This window comes from Takifugu rubripes, chromosome 22, assembly GCF_901000725.2.
Source record: "Takifugu rubripes chromosome 22, fTakRub1.2, whole genome shotgun sequence".
Classification (NCBI taxonomy): Eukaryota; Metazoa; Chordata; class Actinopteri; order Tetraodontiformes; family Tetraodontidae; genus Takifugu; species Takifugu rubripes.
The window spans coordinates 8,565,412-8,584,805 of record NC_042306.1 but is presented as its reverse complement, the minus strand read 5'-3'; the positions used below and the strand labels follow the sequence as shown (position 1 = coordinate 8,584,805).

General features: G+C 42.4%; 1 protein-coding gene across 3 annotated transcripts in view; it reads right to left on the bottom strand.

The window, feature by feature from the left end:
* The window catches only part of astn1 (astrotactin 1), a 254,474-nt gene that overhangs the window by 92,712 nt on the left and 142,368 nt on the right, over positions 1-19,394 (bottom strand). For all 3 annotated transcript variants that reach the window (XM_029830837.1, XM_029830838.1, XM_029830836.1), the window contains 2 exons: positions 8,170-8,274; positions 3,163-3,351 (listed from right to left, as the gene is read on the bottom strand). In XM_029830837.1, the coding sequence (XP_029686697.1) occupies positions 3,163-3,351; positions 8,170-8,274 (294 nt within the window). The remainder of the gene's footprint in view (positions 1-3,162; positions 3,352-8,169; positions 8,275-19,394) is intronic.

Here is a 19,394-nt window from a genome sequence, read left to right as displayed (position 1 = left end):
CTTGTGGCCGCACTGAAAGGAAATGCTCTTTATTCACTTGACTCACTTGACTTTGACAGCCTGTCTCTTCCTTGGGTGCTCCCCTGCACCTCGGAATCAACTGGAAAAGCCACACTGGACCCAGTGTGACACCTACAGGAGATATTTGGAGGATGAAGGATAACGTTTGGTGACACTCCGGTCATGGTTTGTGCAGAAGCTGTGAGTATAGCTGCTTTTGACAGCCCTTAAAGGTCTAAAAGTTTTAGATGGAATGTGTGTCCTTGATGGAATGGACTGTGACACCATGAAGGGAGCAGCAGCAGCAGCTTCTGGACTGTTGTCTGATCTCTTGTGTGGTAATTGAGGTTATGTGTCTGACAAAAGGAAACTCATATCACAACCTAGTGAAGGAAAAAGCATGCTATTAATCATCCAGACACGGCATCACGGCCAAACACACAGGCCCGAGCACAGCGACACACTGCCTGAGCTGTTAATGAGCTGTGGGTGCGTCTCTACAAACACAACTGATGCAGCAGTGATGGCACCGTGTCTGCGGACCTATGTGTGAGGATTCTCGCCAGCTTCCTGGGTCATTAGGAAACAACTCTCAAAGCTCTTAATTCAACTTTCCAGACCGTGGCATACTTTGTGCCTCGTTCACCTACTGGGTTCCTGTCTGCAGACTTGTAAAAGAGAATTGGTTGCTGGAATGGGAATCTAGAAAGTGAAAGAGTGGAGCTTAGTCAGTTAAAGTGACGGTGTCATCCTCTACATTTTTCAAAGACGGTTTATAAAAGCTGCCGTTTCCATCTGACACCGTTTGTTTTAACTTAAAAGTAACTTTGGAAATATGAATCAGCATCAGACAGAGAGCTTTAAGCTGCTGAAACAAAGCACAAACCTTCAAAAGGGGATGCTTCTGTAGTGATGAGGTGTTATAAAAAGACAGCTTTTTTTTATAACACTTCATTTACTGTCATTTTCAGATGAGCTATAAAAGTGCTGGAAACAGCCGCGCCCCAGGCAGCACAGAGGCAGAAAATGATGATCCTGGATTCTGGATGAATATGAACAGAGAGGCAGCAGTCAGGCACATCCAGCATTTGGAGCAAAGGGCGAGGACATGGATCATCAAACTCTCCTGTGTGCTCATTACTCCCTCCAAAAGGCCAGGACGTTCCCAAGAAGCCAGGGAGACATTAAGAATGATGATGCTGATTTCTAGGGTTTTTTTTTTTTGCAATAGAATCTCTTTTTTGCAGGAGTGGATGTTCTGGGCCAGTTTCAAACACTGATCCACACAGATTAAATCATTTTGTATCTCCAAAATCACTTTGCTGTCTCTGACAAGAAAAAAACAACTTAGCGTGCACTTTGTTCAGACGATCCGATTTTCTGTCTTACCCAGTTAAAATGAGATTTTTATTTTTGGACATAAGGAATATATGAGGAAAACAGGACATTTACATTAAGCTAAAACTATACTGATGATCAACTATGCAAGGTGAGCTACAGCCAATAGTTATGTCTATCTCTATTTTCCATAACTTTGATGAGTCAAATTCCCCTAAACTAACATGACACAACCCTTTCAGAACCTATGGATCAGAAGAATCTAAGCACATGTACTGTAGTATTGGTTTGTGAAGCCTATGACAATGTTTTGAAATGATTATTATTCTACTACAGATGAGATGGTACAGATGTGTATCTGTGTTAAAGCCTGTGATGTGAGACCAACGGACAGTAGGATGGGACTGCTGCTAATTTAATATTCATTATGTGTTCAAATATTTACTTTTAAACTTACGTATTTCTGAAACGGACAAGCAATTTTGCCAAGCAAACACGAAGAAATGGGTTGCAGTTTGTCCACGATGGGACAGAGCTCCCAATGCTCAAGTGACAGTGTCAAAATCAGAAAGAAAAAAAGATTCTGCCTTTCGGCCGATCCTCCGCTCATCCTATGGAAACCCGGCAAACCCTGTTTCACCTCCATAGACGCTGAGCGTCCGGGGGCTGGACAAAATTGTGGCATTTATCCGATGACAGTCAAGTTTCAAGGCAATGAAACATGCAGACCCATTGAAGTCAAAGGACGCTCAGCTTCTACGGGCATAGCTGAGCCTCGCTTGTAGTCTTAGAGACAGCAAATGATAGTTATTTTATGATGCGCAATGACATTAAAGGCTCTTCTTCTGTTCAGTGCTCTCGCACTCACTGTGTATTTGTTCACTGTAGCAGAAAAGTCCTGAAGGACAGCAAGACACAAGCTGCCACAGCGTGTCTGGGTGCAAAACCAAAGCAGGACTCTGCCAAAACATTTAGAAGTCTAATACAAAAAACTGGCTCAGGTGGAGGATTTGGGAGAGCCCGGTTCCAGCTGCTGTCAGTACGTTTACATGTTAATTGGATTTACTGACCCAGGTCCAGCAGTGCAATGAGGGGTAGTGATATGCTCGATTTCAGCTAATGAAGAAGTGGATGGACTAGTTGACACCGCATAGCCTGGATCTCGGTCCAGAAAGTGTAGGTCTCCCTCTGGCAATCACACGCGTTGATTCTTTTGTAAGCAATGACATACAGAAGTCCATTTTTAGTTACTTCTGCCCCACATGTGCTGATGTAGGGCCAGACATTGTGATTATCATCAAAGCGCAAACGCTTCTCATCTATTTTACCGTGATGGCTGGAGATGTGTAATCAGGGCTGGCATATAGAAACAACCATTCTCACCTAAGCTCACCACTGTCGGTTGTGGGAGGAAGCCAGAGGACTTGGAGAGGACCCACCCAAAAAAAGCCCCTGAGGACTCAAACCTGGAACCTTCTGTGCTGTGAAGCAACAGGATTGACCACTGTGGCGCAGTAGTTCCCATGGCACTGTAAAAGCCACTGGGCCACACTTGAGGAATCGCATTCAAGGCAAAAGTATAATTTGACCTATCTAACGAGTCATAAGGGTATATTGTTGTCATTTTCATTCCAAAATCCTTTCTGCGGAGCCAGAATTTTCAACAAGGTTCATCTTACGACTACTCCCACTCAATTCAAAACTACCAGCTTGTAGTTAAAATGCTGTGTTTTCAAGTCACTTTCCCACATTTGCAATATAAACAAAACATTTCAATCACTAGGAAACAAAAGTAATGGAAATATTTAAGTGGATTGCACCTACCTTTGCTGATGTCCTGGTACTCCAGCCACAGCTGCCTCTGGACCTGTTTGTTGGGGTACCAGATGGTGCATGACTCCTGGAAACCATAAACTGCCTCCTGTACAAAGTGGTTCCCAAACTGCCTCAGAATGGAAACAAAGTCACTGCGTTGTGTTGCCCCATCCAGAGAATGAACAGCTGAGCTAAAGGCTGTGAAGATGAATGGAAAGACAGGTCAGAAACGAACCCTAAAACAAATAATGAGCAACCAAAACATACTGCACATTGATTCAGAGAGTGCTGATTCATAATGTTGACCTGAATAAACTCCTTTCTTACTATAATAAACAAATTTAGATGATTGGGGTGGCAGTAGGTCATCATGCTGAGAAGCAGAGCGTTTGGGGTTCAAGTCCTTGGTAGCGGTGGGAGGTGCTGGGGCACTTTCAGAGCACTAATGAGGTACCCTTGAGCAAGGTACTACTCCCAAATGTTCACATAGGGCCCTGCAGTGAGCTGGTGACTCTTTCAGAGGTGGACCCTCCCTTCACCCATATGCAGCTAGGACAGGCTCCACCACCCTCCCCATGACCACAAAAGGGGGAAAAAAGTTGTATAGCTGCTGTTCCCTAATTAATGACAAAGGGCAATAATGGTATTAGTTCTGAATGAATCATTCGCAAATAACTCTCAATGAGAACTTTCGCATTTTCAGGGAAATTAATAACTTCAAATCTCGATTTGTCTCAGAATGAAAGAACAGAAACAAAACACACGGCAGATAACAAGAGCTGATAGAGAGGATTCCATGATCCCTGCAGACAGTTCTAGGTCTCTTTTGGACTCTTGTGTGTCCAGATATCTGAGCCCCACTTCCCAACATTTTAAGACCCCAATCCTCTCCTTTCAACTATTTATTACTGTCAACTATTTCACTTGAAAAAAACACAAGATCACATTTTGTTGGAAAAGACATGAAAACCAAACCTGATCACACCTTTGTGCTGACATTTCCATTGATGTTACCTCTGTGTTCTTAATTAATTAGGGTAAAATGTCTTTGGATATATCTATTCAGAGTCACTGGATAGCTCACCCACACACCCACACATGCACCTTTGTGGCCTGTGACCAGGTGTTCCATGTGACCAGGGGTTTCCTTCTTGCTCTGAGGCATGTGCTAACAATGGCTCCACAGTGCAACACGCAATTGACATAGACCATCATAGGAACTTAGAGTGGAAGCGATCTGAGGTTTTCCTCTTTATTTCGACCAGATGTGCCAGTGAAACGACATAAGGACTCTGTAGCAGAGAGCTAGGCTAAAATATTAGGATTCTTTGCTTGTTATTTCAAGCAAAGCTAACTTAAAGTGTACGATACAAGCAGGAACATAAAGGAGATGAGAAAAGCATTATTGAAAGCCTGGATGGAGCACAGCAGAACAAAACAAGTGTTCCCTCAGATTCAGTTTCATCAAATATTGCTGGAAAAACCTGCAACAGCAATTTATCATTATCATTTCCAGCAGACGTGGTATTAATATCACAGCATTTACGCTCTGCTCACTGTTACATCTCTAAAATTAAATTAGGTGCCCCCTGCAGAGAGACACGATGGTGAGGAGGAGCGTTGGTGGCGTTGCTCTCACATGTAAAAATCAGCAGCCTCACCTCTCTGGTGGGTGTTGACATATGCTAAAATAGGAAACCGGAGGGAAAGAAGTTCCCTCCAGCTCACAAACACAGCATAGATGAGTTAGAGGTGGGACAAAACTATTAATAACAGAACAGCTGCAACCCCTATAGAAAGGGTTGTTTATGAAGGTAGAGTGAGACGAATTGAATGAAAGCAAGGTGTTAATTGCTTTTTCATTTATCTCCAAATTTTTTCAGCAAAGAAATTGAAGCAATAAATAATAGATTTGTTCACGTAAAATAATACGTCAAGTATTGAGAATATCCAATATAATCCTCAATGCGTCAAGGCAGGAAGTGACAGAAAGCTTTGGTTTTCTGTGGATGCAAAGCTTGACAGGCAGACAAAAGAAGAAAAACCCTGGAACAGGCACAGCTTTCTTCCTCTGATCCATCCAGCCATCTATCCCTTTACATCTGTTTCAAGATCCATCATTATAGTTTTGCTGTGAGATGCATTAAAACAGCCGGGGTGAGAAACGAAAATAAATTTATCAAAACCCACGTAGCAAAGTGAATCTGCGCAGGGCCGGCGTGAACTAAAGCTTTTTCCTCCTCGCACTGCAACTCAGAAGTTAAACCTCCCGTTTGAAAAATAAAGAATAGAAAAGTCACAATCCTTTTTCACATCCAACACGCATTCATTTGTTACAAAGATCCATCAGATTATCTGGTGGATCCATCTGTTACCTCTTATATAGACAGACCAAGCTTGGTAACAGGTGCTGGAGGAGGAGGCAGCGGGGGCTCGACACCAGGACTGTCAGACAAAACTCAGACATTCACACCCAGTTTGCTTTACTTATGAAGGTCCCATCAAAAATCGAAATCAGATGTTTCCAAGTGGGTTAAGAGGGAAATGGGGGACTAAACATTTGGTTAAACAAGAACGGATTTCATTTTAAATGCAACCCTTAACACATCTTTTCAGAGCTGTGACATTTTGAAAAGGTTAGATTCTTCTTTCTCCTCGCTCCACAGCTTTTTTTCTTGAAAAAGACAGTGGTAAGAGTGTTCAGAGTTCATGTTTTTTTTCCCTTTGGCGCTGACAGATTTTCATGGCTGCCGCTGAAAGAATACAACCATACAAATTCTGAATGCATGCTTTGTGCAGGGATTGTGATCTTGAATGTGTCGTCCCTGCCGTGCCGCTTGTTTGTCAGGTTACCAGTGATTTGCAGCGGTTATAAACCGTCTGATGACTCCTCCCATCACGAGACGCCGGCTGACCTTTGGTTCCTGCTTAGCAACACTGTTTTAAAGACTCATTATCTTTGTCTGTGGAACTATTCACATGAGGAACAGTGTTTTCTCCTGGATTTCGAAGAGCTTGATGCTTTTGTTTTGTGGCATTTCAGCAGCTCTTTGCTTTTGTGCTATTTAAGTGGCTTTTTGCTAATGTAGCTGAAAGGAGCTCGACCCCTACCCATTTACTGGCTGATGAGGTTCTTCAACCACTGACACTGCACCTAACTGACTGTTTGTTTTTAATTTCAAGGACTTTATATATATAAAATGGAGCAAATTGTCTGTGTAGATTCTCAATCATGCAGGTCATAGACATCCAAGGTAGTTTTCTTTGTCAACTGGACTGTTTTTCTTCTCTTTTGAAGACATTTCACCTCCTATCCAGAAGGCTTCTTCAGTTTTGAACTTGTTGGGGACAGAGCTTGAAAATATAGCCCTTGTGGACCATTGGTAGGATCGTTGGTAGGGTCGCTCACCTAGTTTCAGTTGAGGTGTCTTCCCTTTGTCTGCTGGCTCAGATGGTGGTGAGTCAACAGGTCTCCTGAAATGGTGTGAACGTTCCGTTTGTTGTTGGAAGGAGTGGAGGACTGCACTGTATGTGGGTGATAGGAAGTGCCTTAGCCCATCACCTCTGTTTAAGGATGGTTTTTCCAATTTGACATGGATGGCTTCCTTGACACCCCTCTCAAACCAGCGGTCTTCTCTGGCCAGTAGCCGTATTTGGCTGTCCTCAAAGGAGTGCCCGCTCTCCTTTAAGTGTAAGTGGACTGCTGAGTCCTGACCTGAAGAAGTGGCACATCTGTGTTGTGCCATTCTTCAGGTCAGGACTCAGCAGTCCAATTACATTTAAACACTTCCTATCACCCACGTACAATGCAGTCCTCCACTCCTTCCAACAAGAAACCAAACGTTCACACCCTTTCAGGAGACCTGCAGACTCACCACCATGTGAGCCAGGTGAACTAGGTGAACGACCCTACCAACGATCCTGCCAACGACTCTCAGGTGACCACCCAGATCATTAGCATGCTAATGGAGCTCAAGGGCTACATTTTCAAGCTCTGTCCCCAGCGAGTTCAGAACTGAAGAAGCCTTCTTGATAGAAGGTGAAACCTCTTCAAAAGAGGAGGAAAAACAGTCCAGTTGACAAAGAAAACTACCTTGGATAATGGAGCAAATTGCCCCTTTGAGCTACACGGTGTAAGTGATTTGGTCTGTGATGGTCTTAATATGTTCATGGACCATAATGCAAAACTAATGTGGCTCAATGTAAAAGAGATGAAATAAATAACTGACATCAATCGAGTCCCGACTAATGCAGGAGCAGCTTATGCAGGTTTGAGCAAAGATGCCTGTGTGAGCAAATCATCTCAAATCAATAGATGAAAGTCAAATCTCATCCAGTTTAAAATGGTCTAAAACAGGGGTCCCCAAAATGTTTCCTGTGAGGGCCACATAACTTTTCCCTTCTCTTATAAGGGGCTGGGGTCAGTTTGTAACAGAAAAAGTGTGAGGATTGCAGGAGTGCCTCAACATAAAAAAATATTGTTTTCAAGAAAGCACAATCAAATAACCCTTTGTGGATTCTTCAAAGAACAAAAGTCAGGAAATAAATAATAAAACTATTAATGAAATAAATAATAACCAAATAACCCTCTCTGGTTTCTTCACAGAAAAAAGTCCATAGAACATAAACTTTCTGTTGTGCCGTGCACAATCTTAACAGGTCCAAGTTCAGCTTAGTTGTCAGAGCAGAATCTCTTACTTAAATGACTCATATGAGCAGTATCTAAAGTCCAACTTTATTATCAAATACAAATACACATATATGAAAAAAAAATCAAAATGCTTTCTGATATTGTTCAGGGGGCCGGACCAAATGTGGAAGCGGGCCATATCCGGCCCATGGGTCGTAGTTTGGGGACCACTGGTCTAAAATGATAAAATGTTCTTGGGCTCCTACGATGAGCTGCATGCCTGAAACTGATATGCAATGCGTCTCAGGTGTGGCTGTGGTGCCTCCACTTCCCAGCAGAAACAGTAAAAACCTTCACTGGTAGCAGAGAAGCATGCAATGGTTTACCTTGAGAGATGACCCACTGGTTGAGTTTGACATGGTACAGCACCGAGCGGAGACTCCAGTGCTGGACGAGGGGGTAGCCGGACACCTCGCTGTAGTTCACCATGCCTGCAAATAACAAGCAGATATTTTCATATATTTTTTCATGTTAAATCATGGGGCATTATGGCAGCATCACTCCCGTACAAACACATAGAAGAGCACTGATGTTAAAGCAGGATTCACTCTCCTCAATCTGTCCTGAATTTTAGAGTCCTGTTACAAATGTAATGAAAATCAGTAATCGGACTATTCATTCATTGCTGAAGTCTGAAGCTTCCAAGACTTTGTGGGTTTGATGATGCAGTATTTGAGGATCTTCTGGCCTTCATCTGGATGAAGAGCTGGAGAGGATCTGTAGTTTGACTTTTCAGGTCTTTCCAGAGATGTTTGGTTGGATTCAGGTGAGGATTCTGGCTGGTCCACTCCAGGACCTTCACGGAGTTGTCCCTTAGAGACATCTTTGTATGTAGAGTCTGTATTGTTGGAGGGTGAACCTTCCCTCAGCAGGCTCCACTGTTGTTCAGAGGATGAGCTAGACAAGTTCAGTCCTGGTTCATCTTGATCCATCACAGTCTGTGAGTTCTTCAAGTGCTCCCAGGTGTTTTTGACTGAGGAGAAGCTTCTGACTGGATGGTTGACTCTCTTTAACATCCGAGCATCCTTTCTGGGGCTGAGTCAGAGAGGTCACTGGGTTCTTTGACCCTTCTTCTCTGGATTGCGGTTTGGTCAAGCAACCAGCTGTGGAAGAGTCATGAAAGAGTTTCAAACTTCTTCAACTCTACCTCCAGAGTTGTCCAGAGTCCAGCTCGTCAGATGTCCCGGTTCAGCTTTTAACTCTGATATTATCAGCTGCCTGACCTTCTACAGACAGGTGTCTCTTTCTAAATCATGCGCATTCAGTTGAGCGTGCCACAGGGAGACTCCAGTCAACCTGTAGAACCATTTCTTCAGAGATGAAGATCAAGCGTCAAAGCAAAGTGTGAATACTCGTGTAAGTGCATGACTTTAGCTTTTTATTTTTTAAACACTCTGGAGTGTTGACTGCAGACGGACAAGAGAATTATGATTTGTACTTTATTTTCACAGACATCTGCAACAAAAGAAAATGTGAAATAAGTCAGAGCTGCGCTGTATTAATATTAAATTGAACCAGGCAAGGCTATCTACCATCAAAGCTGAAACCAATTTGGGATGAGGAGATAGTGGGGAGGTGGCCAAAAAAATCAGACATCTTGATTAAGTGTTGCTGATTTGGATTTAGGGGCTTGACAGCTCCCAAGGTCACACACTTCCAAAGTCTCTATTTCTATTTTCATCAACATTTATAAAGTTTAGTGGACGGAATATTTTCTTCTTTTTTGTCTGACCTCAAACTACTTCATCCTTTTATTGAGAAAGTTCCTGTTAGGTCGTGCAAGATGCTGAAAATGAGCTGCCTCCGATGCCACATAAACAACTTCTTAACAATGAACAGATTTATTTCTTTTGATTCGGGAAAGACTTTTCACACGAGGCCAGAAGGGTAGAGGTTCATTACATTGTAGAAAAACAAAACAGAAAGAAAGTCCATCGTCAAAATACGCCCACAACAATCCTTAACCAAGTCTGGCTTTGTCACATAAAGGCTTTTGATAGAATTAAAAGAGTCTGCAGAAGAAAATGGATCCACCATTGCAGAGCCAGATGAAAAAACAAAAAAAAAAACCCTTAACTTTGAAAATCCTTGAAAAAACAAAACCAAAGACCTTTCAATTTTAAAGTTTTGCTAAAAGTGGCTAATGTTGTGTCAAAACAGCTGAAAGAAAACCTTAAAAGGTCAAGGATAACTCATTTAGAAGTTTCCTTTTTTTCCCCAGATCATTATATAAAAGCATTTGAATAGAAATTGCAAATTAATATCAGGCTAGTGTAGAGAAGCTTTGCTACCAGGACTCCTGAAACATGGGAAGGTTACCTGGCAGAGGTCAGACTGCCGTTTGACATTTTGCTTAACGGTCGTCATTTTCTGGACAGGATCTTCAATCTAGGGGCATCTGAACCCTGAAGGCAGCCGTGTGTGTTCAGAGGGTTATCGCTCGGATGCGCAGCACGTACGTCTCACATTTGGTATGCTTCGTACTTCACTGACCAATAACCTGTCGTCTTATCCTTAGCAACAAATAGTCAGTCGAGGAGAATACACAATATGCAAATACAAATAGAAATTCACTGAACATGCAAGGGAGAGCAAAGATTCATCATGCACTGAAAGAATATGGGCAATTGTAAGCAAAGGTTAGTCTTAAATGACTATTCAGGCTTTTGCTGAACTCATGAATTATATATTCAGCAAAATAAATACGTAAATGGGCGACTCTCAGAGTTTATCATCCACCCTTTCTTAAGTTTCTGGCTGTTATAATAAAGTCAGAGATGAGCTTTGCAGCATCTTTAACCCGAGACGATCTGTCTCAGAACCCACACATTCTCAAGTTTTTACATCCTTTACTTCTACTGCTGTCTTCCCCAATACCTTTTTTTTTGCCAATTCTTTCCCGACCAGGGGCAGAACCTCATCAGAGGACCTGTCTTTAATCAGCAACATTAACTGTACCTATTTTACAAGCTGAGCTACAGAATGTACACTGTCTTGTTTCCCATGGTAACTGACAGCTGGATCATTCTGCAGTGGCAGGATTACAGCCATACAAGGTCTTGATGATGTTTGTTACAGAGACAGAGTCCACAGACAGAAGACTGTCACAAACTGTGTGGATATGAGATGAATTACTGGGCCTGAAACAGGGCCTTAAACTGCAGAGGAAAAAGATAAAGACATCTTATAATATACAGAGTTACTGAGCAGACGAGGAAGCACAGCATATCAAATGTGTGAAGAAATTCATCAATCCAAACCCACATGCCAAAAAAAAAAGCGTGAAATGAAACTATTTGAATTACATAAAAGGCACCCAAATGAAACTTCAGGGTTCGTTCAATGGAGGATAAAAACAACAAAGATGGCAACAGAGGAGGGACACCAGGGGGCCAACATGGAGGTAGATCACACCACATTAATATGAAGTCAACGTAAACTAGAATCCGCACTACTTACATTGACTTCTGTTACCAGGTTGTCCATAAGGTCTCAACTTTTGAAAATGTAAATCAGTCAGCTGCGATGTCATGCACGCTGTAAAAAAGATTCTGCTTCAAACAACGGCCGTGCTCTTGCTGAAGATGGTGCAGCGCATGCTTAAGTTTAGAATCCACTCTAATGCAACATTTCATAAAAGGGTTTCCTAATAAATGTACTTATTCACTCACTAGCATGGCTTCTGGAGACATTGTTGAGAGAGAATTTTATTCTGGTATCTAAAAAACCTCTGAACCAGAAATGACATAGGAAGAGGGAATCCGGTCCACATGGACAGCAGGAAAAAATGGATAAGGATAAGGATAAGGATAAAAAACTTTATTGATCCCACATCGGGGAAATTACATGTTACAGTGGTAGCCCGTGGTGTACAATACAGAAAAGTGGAGTTCAATGCTGGTTTGGGCTTAAAAAAACACAATAAATGTGTACAATTACACATATGATGGACTGCAGGGAGATTTAATATCAGTGGATCAGTGGTGAGTGGGACCGCTGTTGCATAAATTAGCTAAGGAGAGCCTACTGTGCTAACATATTCTACAGATTAAAATCATGAATTCAGCAGTTATCACTATTTTTGGTCCTCTAATACAGACAGGAGTATTAACCAATAACAGAAACCACTGAACAGGTCTCATACTGGTTAATATCCCTCTGGTACATGTTATTGCTGCTCTACAACAACTTGCACATATCAGGTGGCTGCTAATGACTGAAATCATTATGTTGACTGTGTTAGCAAATGTATGAGTAAAAATAAGACATACCGTGCACAGTCAAAAACGGTTGTTTATTAAAATGCCTTCTGGGTCGCAGATTTTTTAAAACGCTGTTTTCTGCAAGTTTGTGAAGTATCAAAAGCTCCACTATTCACTTTAGAGACTTGCAGAATTGACAAACAAACCTGATTCTAGATTTATCAATTTATCGTATATCATACATTCATGGACAGCTCGGGGGCCTCATATGCTACGAATTTTTAGTATACAGTATCTTAAATTCACTGGCACTGACAGATCAGGATATGTATCTCCACACCGATGAGCTGCAAAGGGATGTGGTTACAGGATAGAACTAGCAGTGCTCATTTCTTCTTCTCTGTTTTAACTGCAAAGACATGCAAGATAATCATCAAATCAGGAGGCTGAACATCTATTTTACAATTAAAGACAGTAATTTTAAAAAAGTGTTGTGAGTTTGTGATGGAGAAATAAACCCAATTTCAAATTTAGCATTTTGGACCAGGGCCCTATCATTTAGTTGGTCACTTAAGACTAGCTTCGCAACCCTGGCAGGAACAAATTATACGGGAGGAGTATTTCTATGTGCAAGGCCAAGAAAGATTTCTTTGTAAGGGCGCTGAGAAAAAGCAACATTTGGCAGAGGAGCGACACCACCTATGAACTTGATGAATTTACCTCTAAATGTGATGTTTCTGCATTGTCCTCACCTTCAGCTACATTCATTTATCCCCTCTTATGGGAACTGGCGATGGATGTATTCCCTGGCAGTGTGAAGCACACCAGTACATAACTCCCCTCCCCCTGCTGCCACAGTTGCTGCCTCCTTTAGTGAGGATGAATAACAAGCCCACAACGTATACGCTACAACGTGGCATATTCTTCTTGTAGCTGAAAGGCCTTGTCTCCCTTTTAGCCCTGGGGTGCTTTGCTCTCATTGTCTGACAGAATGATTAATTTGACTGAACTTCACATTGCAAATGTCCCAAGTTCACAGTGCTTCTGTGCGCAGCTGCTGCCAGAGTGCATCCGAGAAGCAGGACTCGGTAAATATGGCAGCGCTTGCTCTTCTGTGGCAGATTGCGTTATATGTGCTATATCAGGCTCTGCTCGATTGTTCGGGATCTGATGGGAGTAAATGTGTGATTTGTCCTTCAGATCTCATGTCAAAAAAAGTTCCAAACAGATGTGGTATTACGATAAAACTTCTTTCCAGTGATCAGTCGGAGCCTGTGGCAAAAACAACATGGAGGACGATTCAGGGCTGCAGCTGCACCAGTATTAACAACCCAATTAACCTCAGTTACAATATAAAGCTAATCTTGTGATGATTCATCACTAAGGATCACCCAAAGTGCCCTATTGCATTACTCACTTGGCCTTATTAACAGTCTTTGAGTCCGGTCGGGTTGGTTTTGAACGTTGCGGCCGGGCAATATCAGGCAGCTTGTCTGCTTCAGTCAGTCTGCCAGTTCAGCACATTTCAGGAGACATCTGAATTCCATTGCATCCACTTTCAACTCTCTTCATGTGCATTATTAACCAAGCCATCACAGTGTAAACAAACCCTGCTGTAGACTCACTGACGGATGTAAGAGCTCTGATTTCAAAAGCAAAAAAATATGCAGTATTTTCATTTTCATTTGCCTTTCTTCTATAAACCTGAGGTTGGAGCAGAAACACGCATAAGCCCAGTGGCATATGCTGGCTTTAAAACATGTGTGGACATAAAAAAAAAACATTTTGTGTGTCACAAAAGTACCCTTAGCTAAAGAATTCAGGAAAAACTGCCCCCAACTGTAGTAATTAAGGCTGCGTTCAGGAGCCAGATTACACAAAGGTTACCCATGTGACTAATGACGATAACAGAGGTGTGGAATTTGTCATAAAAGAACTGGAAATGAATTCTAAAGGCAGTTTTATTTCCCCGGCTGAGCTGTCTACAAGCATTATTTTTAAAAAGATATAGACGAGACCATGCTGGGCCTGGGCAGCGGAGCAGTTACATAAATCAAAGTAAAATTGAATCAATATTGCAGCTTTTGTGAAAGACTGTGTGAAGTACTCCAGAGGGATGTAAACCCTCCAATTTTTTTCACAAATCCCCAAAAGAAGACCACAGTTCAATTCCCAAGATTTGGGCTCTGTGATCCATCTTTGTTAGCTTGCATGCTTTTTCATTGTCCAACTTGAAGGATAAAAACAGTGCGGCTAACCGAGTTAAGCTGCATGAAGGTAAGACTGTTCTATTCTCTTCATGCACCTACATTTTCTAATTTTTCACCGCCTCGTCACGCGGCATGACTCTGTTGTGCAATTACATTTGACGTCCCAAGGTGCAGGTCTTCACAGTGTCGAAGGCCTTCTTTGTGATGAATGCACTGTTCGTTCAATTCTGATGTGACCTGCTTGCCTCTGTTGTTCCTGGTTTACGGCCGTGCAAAGACTGGAAAATCAATGGCCGTGAACAAATATTGCAACTTTTGGTGACTCATGTGTTAACCCTATGTTGCCGATCGTAACGCTTCCATTCAGAGTGAATCCAAGATAGTTCTTGTGTTCCCAAATTGGTTTGTGCCTATTTTATACGCACCCGGGAGCTTGGTTTACTACTGTCCTGTTAATTAATGGCTGGTACTAATTTGCATCATACTGTAGAGTCAACTTGATTTAACAGTGGGTGGTGGTAGCTCAGACTGTTGGTAGCCAGCCTGAGAAGTGGAGGGTTCTCGGTTTGAGCCCTGGTGTGGACAGAACATCGAAGGTGTTCTGGTACTAGGGGAATGTGCAGAACACCTTCTGTCAAGTACTCAAAACAGTTGAAAAACAACATAAAAACACCCAGGACTAAACAGCACATGTAAAGCTGAAAAGGATTAACATATCGACAGAAAATTGGGGCGAGAGTGAAGTGAGTGTTCTTGTTAAAAGTCCCGATTCATTCAGGACATCAAACTGACAGAAACAGAAACACAGCCTGCCGGACGACCGGCGGGCCAACTGGAACTTTCCCACACAGCTGGAACTACTTATGTTATGTTTGTTGCTTCTCTAAAGAAGATTCATAGAACCAAGCACAGGTCGGAAAGTAATCTTATGGCTCATAGAACCCACATTAACTAGATTGGTCTGGGCTCCATTTCACTCTTGGATAAGCCTGTGAATGAATGATTTAGTGGGTGGGAAAAGTGAACGAGTGAGGAAGGAGGAAAAAGAGGGCGTGGGTGGGGAGAAATAGGAGGTATCTGAAGGGCCCATTCTCTAATCTAATAGGGAACTACATGTTATAAAGCAGGAATGACTTCTCTGTCATTCTTTCTAATGTTGAGGACATTAGAAAGAATGAGCAGATATCATGGGGGTGGGGTGAGTGAGAGAGAATAGATTTCATACGTAAAAGGAAGAGAAGTATTAAAAAAAATGCCATAATCCTTCAGTGTGTAAGCTCATCTGTCGGGCAGGTAAGTGCCTGCCACACGATGCTTACACTAATCCAAACACTGCTCGTTCTGCTGACCAGGCACACCCGGACGATGTCACTGGTGATCTCCAGTAGTGACATTACAACCATGTCCAAAGCTAGCAGGAGCACTGCAGTGAACTGAGGCCAATGTAAGGGGTTTAAGCTATACCCTCTAAATCCTCTTATTTCAGCATAGCCCCTGTCTGTCTACTGGGTCTGCTCTTCTCTATTGTATGACAGGACCCTCTACGTAAAAGATGGATTACGCAAGAACCTTCAAAAGAACTACAAAAGCATCTTGATTGTCCTCTTTGAGAAAGTTGCAGGAAAGGAATAAGTGCTTGCTTGCCTGCTTCCATCCATCCATCCATCCATCCATCCATCCATCCATCCATCCATCCATCCACCCATCCATCCATCCATCCATCCATCCATCCATCCATCCATCTTTGCATGAAAGTTGGACCAAAATGTCCTCAATATTAATAAAATAATAAAATGTTAATAAAAACAGCCTTGTTACTTTGGGGATTAGAGCTTCGTGCTCGGCAGGATGATGCTGTCACACCTGACATGTTTTTCACCAGCTCAGTTGATTTTAAACTGCTAAATGACCAGTAAAACTCTGTTCTAATTGGTTACCAAGTGATTTCTGTCTGTCGCCTGGCCACCATCAGGTTGACAAGCAAGAAGCCAGCAGCATCGTCCTGGTTACACAGAAACCAAGCAAAAATATCCCCTGCATTACACTTTGGTTCACATACTATATTCGGTCATATTTAATCCATATTGTTTGTTTGTTTTTTAACTACAGACAATAACAGGATTGACTTCGAACAAATCAAGCTAAATTTGTGGCATTCTGGGCACCATATGCATTCTAATGCGATACATACGTCTTTTAACACTGCTGGCGCTGCAGCTAGCAGAATCTTATAGAAAATATGTCATCGATTAACCCAATTTCTTTTTTATTTGCACTCATCTTAAGTGATTCTCATATTTCCTTCATAATGGGACAGTGCCAAAGCTAAATGCAGTGTGACATTTAAACATGCCATACAACGTTTCACAAGATTAGTGTTTAACAGAGTTTGAGAGTGCATGGTTATTAATTCAGATATAAAACCATTTAAACATGAGAGCCTGTAACAGGGATCCTAAAGAAAACTCATAATCGGCTATTTAATGTATTTAATGCCGTTATAATTTCAATCCTTTATGGTGCTGACATAAGCAAAGAGTAGGTAGTTTATTTTGGTGGTAGGGGTCAATTAATGCTTTTTGTTTATACAGGATATAGTGACAGTGTTAGTATTCAAAGTTTCTTTTTTTTCTTTACTGCTGTAACCCTTTCGGGGTCAGGGGAAGGGTGCTGGAGCATACCGCAGCTGCATATAGACGACGGCAAGTTCCTCCCCTGCATGAGTTGCCAGCTCATCAGGGCTCTATGTGAGCATTAGGAGGCTCACTACCTTGCTCATTGGTACCTCAGTGGTGCTCTGAAGGTGTCCTGGCACCTTCCCCTACTACCAGAACACCTTCCAAGTCTTGTCCACACCGGGGCTTGAACCTGGAACCTCCATTTCTCAGCCCAGTCAGACACTATTCAAAGTTAATATTCCCATTAAAGATGCAATATTAGGCTATATATCTGATAAGAACCCTGCTTTTTTCCCCTTCAAAGAAAATTATATTTCAGTTTTATTATTTTGCTTCATAAATAAATACAGTCCAAACAGGTATAATGTAATATAAGAGATTATATTAAGCCCTGGGACTGTTAAATATACCTAAAGTTATGATATTATTTGAAAACTTCCTTTACTTTTGTATACAGGTAATACAACCATTGTGGAGACGTCCAATCATGTGACTCCATGTCCTGTCCAGTCACATGATTGTCACTTGCTCACCACACCCGGATGTTTAGTAAAGCCCATAAAAATAACTACCGGTATTTATTTTCTATTTTAAAATGAAAATGGGGCGGCACGGTGGTGTGGTGGTTAGCACTGTTGCCTCACAGCAAGAAGGCCCCGGGTTCAATTCCCGGTTGGGATTGAGGGGATTTTCTGTGTGGAGTTTGGATGTTCTCCCTGTGCCTGCGTGGGTTCTCTCCGGGTACTCCGGCTTCCTCCCACAGTCCAAAGACATGCATGATTGGGGATTAGGCTAATTGGAAACTCTAAAATTGCCCGTAGTTGTGAGTGTGAGAGAGAATGGTTGTTTGTCTATATGTGTTAGCCCTGCGGTTGACTGGCATCCAGTCCAGGGTGTACCCTGCCTCTGCCCATTGAGCTGGAATAGGCTCCAATCCCCCCATGACCCTCAGTGGAGGAACAAGCGGTAGAAAGTGAGTGAGTGAGTGAAAATCAAAATGTTTTTTTTAAAAAAACTAACAGAAAAACCAAATATGTGGTAATTAGGCCAACAGATGTCGCTTATGACATATGAAGGTGACACACTTTTCATTGGTGCTGCCCTGATGGAAGGCTGAGGGGAAGGTTGGTGCCACTGATTCAAAATTAAATGCCAAAAAAAAACTGCAGCAGATACCTCTGTGCTCTGGTGGTCACAAGGCCATATGCTTAGACTTTAATTATGAGGGACTTTGGGAGAGAGGGACTCTGGGCTCAACCATGAATCACTGCCACTCTGCCTCTCTTCTCCTGGATAAAAATGCTGCCCGCGCAGGTCGCCTCTATTCTTGTTATAAAGAAACCCAGGAAGTTTTGCTTTCATTTCCTTGTCGGTGCCGAACGAATCTCTAAATCGTTTATTGTTGTGGACTTCGATCCCTCCAGAACATTCAGGATGAGAACCAGTGAAGCATGAGTCCAAGCCCCTAGAGAGACGTGTTATTAAAACTGATGTTGGTTTCAGCTGATTTAGGCATGCATGGGAATGTATGAGTTAGATCTTGTCACTTTAAATGGATAAAAGGGAAAAAGGGTGTGTCCCGTAATTTGTAGTACGTTGGTTTAGTGGCTGATGGACTTGTTTCTGAAAAGGTTCCGAACCATTCTCCATTAACGTGACAGCTGTTGTGAGAGCGTAGTGTCCACAGTCCTGCCGCTAATGTGCACCATTAAAAATGATTAAAAGTTTGGTAACCTGCAGGAAATAAAGCTGTCATCATCAGGATGCTCCAGCTGAAAACTGATGTTAGCTTGATTTATCCTCAAAAACACAGCGTGATTAATTACGCGGTCACACAGTTGTAATTGAATAGTGGTTGGCCTGTGCAAGAACTCCAGATCTGCTCGATCTAGATCCGTACAGACTGAAGAGAAGGTTTCATATTAACCCTGAAGAGAATACACTTGTAATAATGCTGATTACATAAGTGTAATGTTTATAATAAAGGAACAGCGCTAATTTTTGACAACTAGAAGAAGAATTTGTGTTTTATTATACAGCTGATGTGTCTCAGTCCTGTGAACTATAAAAAAGTCTTAATTTTTAAAACTAGGACCAGTTTACATGTGACATACACGCACACCCACACGGTGAAGGTGAACATAGAGAATAATTTCCAGTTTGAGCCTGTGTGGCGTGCTGCAGAAGTGATGAGCTTGGAATGCCCTTCATCCACCTCTAAAGACAAACCGCTTACACTCTCTGGCCAGGAACACAGAGGACGCTGTGCAATGGATCATGAGGGATCATTTATCCACCCAGACCTGCATGGCTGCAGCACTTTTGCGGCCACCGAGGCTCAAAATGAGGTCTGGACGGGAACGGGCTAAGTCTCATCGGGGTCTAAACCTGACTGTGGGTGGCTGCATCAGGCAGACAGCGCTGTGTCGCTGGGACTCCAAAACCCCCACCGCCACCTGCT